This window comes from Culicoides brevitarsis, chromosome 2 (assembly GCF_036172545.1).
Source record: "Culicoides brevitarsis isolate CSIRO-B50_1 chromosome 2, AGI_CSIRO_Cbre_v1, whole genome shotgun sequence".
Lineage (NCBI taxonomy): Eukaryota > Metazoa > Arthropoda > Insecta > Diptera > Ceratopogonidae > Culicoides > Culicoides brevitarsis.
The window spans coordinates 23,833,702-23,844,415 of NC_087086.1; the positions used below are offsets into that span (position 1 = coordinate 23,833,702).

The 10,714-nt window shown below is 32.5% G+C and overlaps 2 protein-coding genes across 2 annotated transcripts; one reads left to right on the forward strand and one right to left on the reverse strand.

Annotated features, from left to right (window-relative positions):
• Window positions 1–843: 843 nt before the first annotated feature.
• On the reverse strand, window positions 844–7,158 carry LOC134828338 (probable multidrug resistance-associated protein lethal(2)03659). Its single transcript, XM_063841270.1, has 11 exons — window positions 6,759–7,158; window positions 6,242–6,339; window positions 5,568–6,180; window positions 5,456–5,513; window positions 5,152–5,269; window positions 4,890–5,084; window positions 3,131–4,836; window positions 2,352–2,517; window positions 2,174–2,299; window positions 1,216–2,119; window positions 844–1,160 (listed from the first exon to the last, which is right to left on the reverse strand). Exons 2-11 carry the CDS (start codon window positions 6,322–6,324, stop codon window positions 1,125–1,127), a joined length of 4,005 nt encoding a protein of 1,334 aa, XP_063697340.1. The 5' UTR covers window positions 6,325–6,339; window positions 6,759–7,158; the 3' UTR covers window positions 844–1,124.
• Window positions 7,159–8,259: 1,101 nt separating this feature from the next.
• LOC134828791 (transcription factor 21-like) lies at window positions 8,260–10,573 on the forward strand. The gene is made up of 3 exons (XM_063841778.1): window positions 8,260–8,367; window positions 8,437–8,678; window positions 10,340–10,573. The coding sequence occupies exons 1-3, from the start codon at window positions 8,301–8,303 to the stop codon at window positions 10,571–10,573; spliced, it is 543 nt and encodes a 180-aa protein (XP_063697848.1). The 5' UTR covers window positions 8,260–8,300.
• Window positions 10,574–10,714: the final 141 nt, after the last annotated feature.

A 10,714-nucleotide genomic window follows, 5' to 3' on the forward strand; every position in this document is an offset into this window, starting at 1 on the left:
CATGCACAATATGTTCCAACCACTAACGATTCTTATTCATTTGAGAAGATTGAATCACGCCTTTTTAAAGCACAAAATCGTTGAAATGCACTCGTGAGTATGTATTGATTTTCAATCATATTTGTAGTTTTCTCATTCATATTCTAGCTATTTTTGAGTTTTTTGTGTTTAAAGATACAGTGTGTGTTGAAGGCTACATTCGTCGGAACAACTGTCATATCAACGTTGCACTCGTTCCTTTTCTTCTGAACCAACATCGAGTGAACACATAAATAATAAAAATCTATAGACCTATACTGTAGAGGAAAAAGTTGTTTAGTTTTAGACATTTTTTTATCGTACAGGTTGATTTCTCTGCGGATTGTAAAAAAAAAGTTTTTTTGTTATTGAGTGTTATTTTATCTTCAGGTTCGGGCAACTTTTCTTGGTCCAAGTAACGAGCAATTTAAATCAAAAGGAATTATTCTATCTTCATTTTGGGCGTCTTTTTAACTTTCAAAATGGCGGTTTTCGAGTAAATTTCGATGAACGCGATCGGATCCAACTCGAACGAGTGAACGATCGGAAAATGCGATCAGTATAAACGGAACGGAATGGATGAATGAATCGGCTGAAAGTGATACTCTCCATTTATTGAGGAACGGGACTGATGAAATCTATAGGCGTCATCCATTTTTGGCTTGCTAGTCATGGTGCCATGTTTTAATTTAAAGACCGTTACTCTTTATGAAAAATACTTTTTAAGCTAAACTCAATCTAAACTTTTGTTAAGCTTAAATATCACCATACTGAAATGGAAAAGATGTTATTTTTCAATTCCGAATGTATGTATTTTCTAAAATTAGATTTATTTTTATACTCAAATACATTTTAAAATCATATTTAAATTATTTTACTAATTTTTCTACTAAGAAAAAATATTTAGGTACATACTTATTTTTTCCATTTGTAACTAACAATTTCTACATTAAGGATCGGAAGATTTTTCTTAAGGATCGGAATTTTTTATACTACTTTTATCAGTCGTTCTCGAAATGTATTGAAAGAGCCTAAAAAGGAAATGTTACAATTGTAAATTTATTTAATTTTGTAGCCTATCAACATCATATAGCCCTTTTTCACTTTCAATTGTCCTTTTTTGATGAGTTTTTTTCGTAACTCTGAAAAAACAATATCCATTAAATTTAGGTTTTCTTCTAAATTTAATTGTCTCACCTGTTTAGCAACTTCTAACAACTGTTCGAACGAAGCATTTTGCGTTTGCTTGACCATTCCATGGAAAATCATTGGGCCTTCTTTAGTGGTTAATAGTTCATACGGTGGTCCAAACTCGATGGCTCTTCCAGCATCCATGACTAGCACTTTGTCAGAATCCATGACTGTGTTCAATCTATGAGCAATTGTCAGTACCGTGCAATCGGCGAATTTCGTTCTAATTGTCTCCTGGATCAGTGCATCCGTTTGTGGATCAACGTTAGCCGTCGCCTCGTCCATCACTAAAACCTTGTTGTCACGCAAGATGGCACGTGCCAAACACACAAGTTGTCGCTGTCCCACACTGAAATTACTGCCACCTTCGGAAATCTTCGACAAAAGTCCCAATGGCAGTTCACTGATGGCCTCCTTGAGCTTCACTTCTTCCAGAGACATCCACAATTTGTCGTCCGTGTACTCGTCAAACGGATCCAAGTTATATCTGAGGGTTCCGGAGAAGAGGACCGGTTCTTGCGGGATAATGGAGATTTTGGCACGCAAGTCATGCAATCCCATATCTGCCGTATTGCGAGTGTCGATGAGAATGGAACCCTCGTTGTACGACAATCGGAAGAGAGCATTGATGAGAGATGATTTTCCTGCTCCCGTTCGACCGACAATGCCAATTTTTTCGCGTGGCTCAATGACAAATTCCAATTCGCGCAAGACACATTCCGTTTTGGGATCTGGCGCATAACGCATCGAAAGATTGTCAAAAACAATGCGACCATTCTCTGGCCATGTGGCAGGTGGTTTTTTGTCTGGCTTGGATTCCAAAGCACCTTCGGGATCAACACTGTGATATTCAACGACACGCTCTACCGCTGTCATGTTGTTTTCCAATTCAGCTGATAGACGCATTCCCCTAAAGAATTCAAAAAATGTAAAGTGTCATCAAAAAATTGAATTATTTCGTTACCATTGAACCATTCCTGTCATTCCCAAAATTTGGGTGATAACTAAACCAACATTTCCACCATTCTCACCCATCACGAAGAAACTCATCGTGATAAGAGCAATATAAACCAAGCAACTTTCATCCAACCTGTAAAAATATAATGAGCAAATATTTTTTTCATTTTAATTTTTAGGATTACCAGAACCCAAAGGCACGACCTGCTGCTAAGAAAAGATAAAATGCTGAGCTATGCAAGTCCTGATGTGCGTCAAATTCAGCAATCAACATCTGTTCCGCTTTGAAAGCCCGAATCGTTGATAATCCGCTCAAACTTGCTCCTAAGTGACTATAAATAGGGGAACGAGCTGAAAAAGATTTTATTTTTACCCAAATTTTTCAGGTTTCATAGATCTTCTCAACATTAGGTGGAATGTATATCGAGTATCGAGTATCTTACAGAGTAAAAAAGTTAATGTTTCTTAATATTTGTTGAGAATTTTACAAGTTGTTAAGGAATAATTTTAAATAATAGGAGGGACGAATATTTTTATTTACAAAATTGATAATTTTTCACTAAAAACATTAAAATAGGTATAAAAAAATAATAAATTTTGAACTAATTTTAATAAAAATGTTGATCTTTCTCATAAGAATTTATGTCAAAAATGTACAAAAATATGATTTTTTTTTCTTATATTCTAGATACTGGATATACCACTTGCGAATTTCTCAAAAAATTAGGCGGGAGGAAACTTGAAACATTTAAGACTATTGTTTTGGCCTTAGCTTTAATTTTATATCAAACTTTTTGTTTCAAGTTTTTTTCTAGAGTTCTCCCCATGCACCTGTCGACCTGCATGGTTTTTTCCATGCAGCATATATACTTATTCCGAACACTAAAATTTTTGAATTTGAATTTTTTACTTTTGAGGCAAACAACAAAAAATTGAAATTAATTTTAGAAAATAAAAAACTCACTTATTGCTTCAATCCGCTTTATATTGATACTTGTTTTCAGGTAAATAGCTCTCAAGAAGAAGAAAAGAATCACCAGAACTGCTGTAGGAAGGATATACCATGGATTGACGATAGCCACAACCGTCAAAATACCAAACAGTTGGAGGAAGATTTGTACCATATCCATCATAACACCTGGCAAAATCTCATCTACTTGACCCATATCCTTCGAAAAACGATTCAAAATACGCCCAGATGGATTTGTGTTGAAGAAATACATCGAAGCTCTACTGATTCCCATGAACATGGCGTTATGCAAGTTTGCCGATGCCTTCATCGCAGCATTAAAGAACACAAAACTACGTCCAAGTGACACCACAATTGTCAGCAGAATGATCAGCGCAAAAGCATACAAATCAAAATACTCGTAGGCATAGAGATCCTTAAAGAATTGATTGAAATCGTGCCAAAATCCGTCTGTTGCGCGCACGAAACGATGCAAGTACGAAGTTTGCTCAACAATTTTTTGTTGTTCCTTGTTAGTCCAGTAAGTAAGGAAGTAGTCACCTCCACTAGCGAGCACTTGCGAGAACACAAGGAGGAAAAATAAAACTAAAAATTTTCCCCAACCACCCATTGCTTTGAAATATTGTTTGTAAACGGCAAATCCAATGCTTCCCGTGTCCGAAGTCTCTGCAACAGCCACTGGTCCACCGTCCGACATCACACTCATAACACTGACACGTTTTTCCGGTAAATCGCTTTCATGACTCAAGACACTATCTTGTCGCGATAATTGTCTTTTAACAGTTTCTGTCTCTTCTTCAGCGTTATTCAATAATTTTGCGAAATCCAATCCAGACTTGCTCAATTCATCATAAGTTCCAGTCGCTTTTACATTTCCATGTTCCATGATGACGATTTGATGGGCGCTTTGTAAGTACTGCAGTTGATGTGTGACCAGAATAACAGCTTTTTTTCGCAAATAATTTTTAATACACTCATCGAAGAGATGTCGACCTACGTGAGCATCCACCGCACTCAAGGGATCATCCAAGAAATAAATGTCAGCATCACGATACACGGCACGTGCAAGATTAATACGAGCTTTTTGTCCACCCGACAAACTGGCACCACGTTCGCCAACCAACGTTTTATCGGCATTCGGGAACAGCGTGAAATCCCGTTCTAAGGCGCAAACTTTCACCACTTCCTGATACCGTTTCTTGTCGTAAGGCATGCCAAACAAGATGTTTTGTCGAATACTGGAGGAAAAAAGCCATGGTTCTTGAGATGCAAACGACACGTCGCCATTGACTTCAATGGAACCAGAATCAATGGAAAGCTCTCCCAAAATGGCTTGAATTAAAGATGACTTGCCGGAACCCACGGGTCCAATAACTGCAATCAATTTTTGTTTTTCCAAATTCAAGGTGACGTTATTTAACGTATTTTCCGTGTACTTTGGATCCCATTTGGCGGTGACATTGGAGATTTTGACGACAACATTTGATGGTGGAGGTGCTGGAGTGCCATTGCCATTGGACATGTTCAAATCTGCCTTTTCTTTTTCGACACGATTGCGTTCTAATTGTTCTTTGGAACGAGGAAGCTCAGGATGCATCATAAAAGTTTGAATACGACGAACAGAAACAATTGTTTCAGTTGCTTGAACAATTCCTTGTGGGAAAAATATTATAGCAGATGAGCGAAGTAAGTTGTAGTAACTATAAAAATTTTGTTTTTTTCATTAAAAATTATTTTAAAAAAAATTACTCACGCTGTGACAACAAAAGCCTTTTCAGCTGTAAGGATCTGTCCGAGCAAGACATACATCATCAAACTGAGGAAAATCGCAGTACGTGAAGTGAACATAATGAAAGATAACATGATACCACGAATATAGGAAATACTTTTGATTTCTTTCAGTTCATTGAGACGGGCCATTTCAACAACTTTGGCAAACGGTTTTTCCCTGAAATAAAATATAATAATAGAAATCGGTTGAAAACTATATATATATTTTTTTTGACATTACTTACCACGCATACATCTTGATAACTTGAATTCCTTGAACAATTTCATTCATAAAACGCACTCTTTCATCGGTGCGCATTGCTGTCTTCAATCGAAGAGTGCCTGCGAGCTTTCCAATGTACACTATTTTCAAAGAAAAATTTAGAAAATATTTATTTTTATTCAAAGTCACCAAACCAATCATTAATTACAATGGAATTCATTATTTTTTTTTAACTTTTTTAAATTTTTGACTTTTTAAGAACAATGCAAGAAACAAAAAGTTTTAAATAAATTTTTAGCTCCTTCAAATGCAAAAACAAAACTTACTTTGAATTGGCATAAAACCGAGTAAAAATCCAACTCCAGCAAAGGCTGACCATTCAATCTACAAAAATATCTTTTTTATATCAAAAATAAACTTAAAATTGAAATGACTCACTTGGTAATACAAGATGATCGTCACTGCTAAAATTTCCAATGGAGTGACCCATAAATAGTGAATAAACAAAATCGATGTATCAAATCGACCGACATCATTACTCAACAGATTTACAACTTGTCCAGATGTCGTATTTCCGAGAGCATTTTTGGTCAATCTCAAACTTTTTCGGTAAATCATGCTAATTGATGCAATACGAAGTTTCATACCCAAATGGCACTGTTCCAGCATGAACGGATGAATGATGAGCAAATTCAAGGCAGTGCACAGAATAATTCCTCCCGCATATAAATACGCTTCATTGATATTTCCATCGACTTTGGAGTAGTAATTGATGAGACCTCCGATGAAAATTGGCTGCGTCATGCGAACGGCAAATTCCAGAATAAACAGCATGACACCACCAAAAGCAAGTTGCCATTTAAAGACACTCGTCATGGCACTGAGAAGTGAGGGTGGCTTATTAAGTGCCTGTTTTTTCTCGCACTCTTGATCCCATGCTTTGCAGAGTCTGTCACCAAGTGTCTCGGATTTGTGTTCGCGCATGGGCTGGTAAAGATCATCGGTGTCCAAGTCCTTTTTGCGGCCTTTCCAAAAAATCGGTAAGATCCATCTGATGTAAATTTCAAAATATTTATAATTTTTTTTTTATTTTTTTTTAGGAAAAAACTCACATAAATAGAACATATGAAAAAATGTTTGCCTTCTCACGTGGACATGGTGGCAGCTCACGTTGATTACGTTTGTCGGTTTCCATTCAAAAAATTATTATCTGTTATCGGTAAAAGGAAAAATTAGCAAAAAATATATTTTAATAGGAGTCAATCCGCAAAATTTAACTTCACGGAAGTACACTTTATCTTATCACAGAGCTTATCACAAAAATTGACGAGTCTTGAAATTGGTAATCTCACTTTTTCAAATACCAATCAAGGCAACGTAGGAACTTGATTTAATTTAATCACTTAGAAATTAAAAGACTCGCTTGAAGAACTGATAAGACATTCTTATATCATACAAAAAATAGAAAATTGGTGCAGAATACATTTGAATGAAAGTTCTACTTAGAAAATGATTTTTTTATAGAAAAATCTTTAATTCTTATAAAATATTTTAACATATTTTTTTTATTTTGTCTTGTAACGGCACTTTTTCATTTGGTTTTAGATATTTTAATATAATTTCACTTACCTATTTTTAGATTTTATTATTTTTTTAAATTATATCCTTTAATTCTTGATTCTTCAATTCTTTTGAATAGTTTCCAATATTTATTATTATTTTAATTTTAATTTATTAATTTGATATTTTTACATAAGATATGAAACCAACTTGATAAGGCTAAAGGTGCATATCAAAATATTTTTATTTTTTCTATTTTCCAAATAATTCATTTGGTTGAATTTCACAGCGAATTATTTCAATTTTATACAATTTTCATATTTTTGACGATATACAGTAGTCCTTGAGAATTGATGAGAATATTTTTCAACAAATTTAGTTACACTTAGATATTATTCTATAGATTTCAGTACCAAAATCAACTTTTAATTAGATAATTTTTAGGAAAAAACTTGTTCCTTCATCGACTTGTTAGTTTTAGCACACGACAAAGACTGATAATAATTCGTTTCGTTTTATCATATAAAAGTTAAGCTTATCAAATATCTCTTTGATAAAATGATAAAGCGAAGATTGATATCTAAAGATAGATCTACTTGATTGGCTACTGATATGGTTCGGACAAATGTTTTTCTGCAATAAATTAAATACTCACCTGCTCAATAAGTAGTGTTTGACAATGATATTGCATGTAAATATAGGAAGTGTGTAAATAATATTAATTAAAAGAAAATTTATTATCAGAAGTGACATTATTTCATGTTATGAATTTAATGAATTTAATAAAAATGCTAAAAATTTATTTTTTTTTCTTTTTGACAAAATATTGAAAATTATTTGATATAATAAAATTAGTCTTAATTAAGAAAATAAAAAAATTTTTGGTATCTCTAAACTATTAAAGTAACGTTTGTATTTGTTTGGATTATACATGGCTTACCTCGTTCAAGTGTTCATTTTCATTTTCAACAAACAACAGTCCCATGAATCACTGTCAGTAGATTTTCTCGCATCATTATGACGTCATAATGCAAACCTTGATCGACATTTTTTATCAAAATTTTTAAATGATTTGAAACGCACGACAAGAAGATAAAAATTAAATATTTTTATACATTCACAAATGTGCGTTTTGGGTGTTTTTCCATGCACAACACATTCTAACCAATGAAGATTCTTATTCACTTGAGAAGATTGAATCACGCCTCCTTAAAGAACAAAATCGTTTAAATGCACTCATTAACATATGTCGTACAAGTGATTAAAAATAGACAGATTTTTTTGTTCAGTTGAAAAGATTTTTAAAACAAACGATATCTTAATTTATGAAAGAACGTGCACACATCCCACTGCGTGTTTACTATTCGTTGTTCCATTCTGAGCATTTATTCCGTACATCGGTCCACAGAAAATCTCTGAAATGACGAGAAACAAAAGCCAATTAGTATTAATCTGGTAATTTAGTGAATCGGTTGAAAATTGTCCAATAAATTTTTTAAAAAATTGTGAGATTGACGGTGATTTAATAAAATTTAAAAAAAAAAAATCTTGTGAATTACTAAAATTGAATAAAAAAATAAATTAAAGTGAAAAAATAAAAACATTTAAAAAATGCCTAAAAGAAAAAGAAGCTCCACACCAGAGAGTCTCGACGATGGAGTTGATGATGATTTAGTTGGTAAATTTTTTCCTTCTTAGCTAAAAAAAATAAAATTAATAAAAAAATAAATTTAAAAATTTTTTTTAGACGAAAAAGGGATGCCAATTCAGCGAAATGCTGCAAATGCCCGTGAACGTGCTCGTATGAGGGTTCTGTCCAGTGCCTTTTACAAACTAAAAACAATCATTCCGTGGGTGCCTCGAGATACAAAGCTTTCCAAGCTGGATACTCTTAAATTAGCCACAAACTACATTTCATTTCTTGCTTCGGTATTAAAAGGGGAGCCCGTGGACATGATTTCACGAAGCATGCAGCAACCACAGAAACTGGTGAGTAGTAATTTTCATTCATATTCGTAGTTTTCTCGTTGTAAATTGTGACCAGGTGTCTTCTATCAAAGTTAATGAAAGCATTCATGAAAGACAAAAAAAAAACATTTCCCATGTTTTCACAGGGGGAAGTGACTACCGCATCTTTTTTTTGTAAATACTAGGCATTTGACGAGAATTGACTTTTCTTGTGAGCCTATTAATATTTAATATTTTATTTAAATATCAAGCAATTTTTTTTTTTGTAAATATGTAATGAAAAAAACAAGAATTCACATGAAATTCGTCGTTAAAATGTAAAAAACAACGAAAAAAATGTCGCTTCTTGTGGACTATTGAGACGACACTTCATCATTTATTTTGATGGAAACTCAATACTTTTCCTTTCTCACTTTTAAGACAAAAAACTTTTCAAATGTTTATTTACCCAAAACACTTCAAAGTACATCGATACCGTATTTTTAGGAAAAAATGTTTTTTTTGCACCCAAAATATTTTAAGTGTCTTTTTGAAGTAGTTTTTGTTAAATAGTCAAGGACCGGAACCGATTGACGCTCAGAAAAAACGTGAGAAGATCATTGAATCAACGAAAATAATTTGTAATTTTATGTAATGAAAGATTTTTACTCAAAAAATTGTCGTATAGTAAGATTTTAAATTGATTTTAAAGGCAATTTTTTGAATAATATAAAAACACAATGATGCAAAATAAAAATTAAAAGAAAATTAAAAAGAAAAAAAAAGATAAAATTTTGGAAAAAAAGAATTTATAATTTTTTTTATAATAAAATTAGTACCTACATGTTATTTTTCTTCATTTATATTTTCATTAAATTTTTAATAATTTTTTTTATAAAATTTTGTAACGTTTTTAATCATGATTTTTTACATTGAATAATGTTTTCCAAATTTGCTAAAATATTTTTTTTTAATTTCGAGAAAAGTCACGTGATTATTTTTTTAATGTTCTTTTTTTTTTGAAAAAATTGAAATAATAAAATTTCTTGAGAGCCCAAAAGTTAAAATCCGACGAATTTTCTCTTAATTTTAATTATTTAATTTTTCGCTCTTAATATGTAGTTACACATTATTTTTTTATAATAAAAATAAGCTATAAAAATCTTTACAATTCAAAGTCCGTCAAGGCAATTGACGGAAAATATGGAAAGAGTGTGTCCAGCTGTTAGTCATCTTCCATCAACTTATAAATAAACGTTTTCTTAATATTTCATCCGAACCAAAACAAAACATTAATTCCATATGATTCTATTGTTCTGTCGAAGAACATTATGTAAAATATTTCATCTAGAATATTTTTTTCGGGCAATTTATTAAACATGAAATGCATTTGTCTACATCTTTTTTTTTTATCTCAAATGAAGATACAAAAATTAATTGTTTATTTTTTTAAATATTTTGTAAAAAAAATAAGCATAAAAAACTTGTAATGATGTCTTTAGCACATCGTTTGTTTATTTGTTATTTTTTCATTCATTTAGAAAAACATAGAAATGGCATGTGCTAGTTTTATTATAATGAATGACTGCAACTCTTCCATTCGCATGCATCACAACGCAAACAAACATTTGGTCCTTTTTTGTGTGGTCCTCAAGATCTTTTGCAAATAACCCATTTTTACTATTATTCTTCTCCTATTTCAGACGTGGCCGTTCATCTTTCAGCAAATGCATGACAAAGCACCGCCGACACCCAGTCGACATCCGCAAAGTAGTTACAACAACAACAACAATGACGGCGAAAAGGCAGCGATGATGTCGGAGAACAAAAGTTGGAATGATTTTTCCTTTAGTGAAATGGAATTTTATGAGAGCAAGTCATTTTTGGGAAACGGATATGAAATGTTTAAAAATGAACATGCAACTGAATTGGCCTGAAGTATTAAAGAAAAGTTTTTTTTTAAGCGAGATAAGTTAAGTTTTATTGTAAGGAAAGAATTTGTACTCAAAACTATCAACCAAAGGAAGTAATAAATAGAATGTGAACGAATGAAATATTTTTATTGAATATCCGACGGT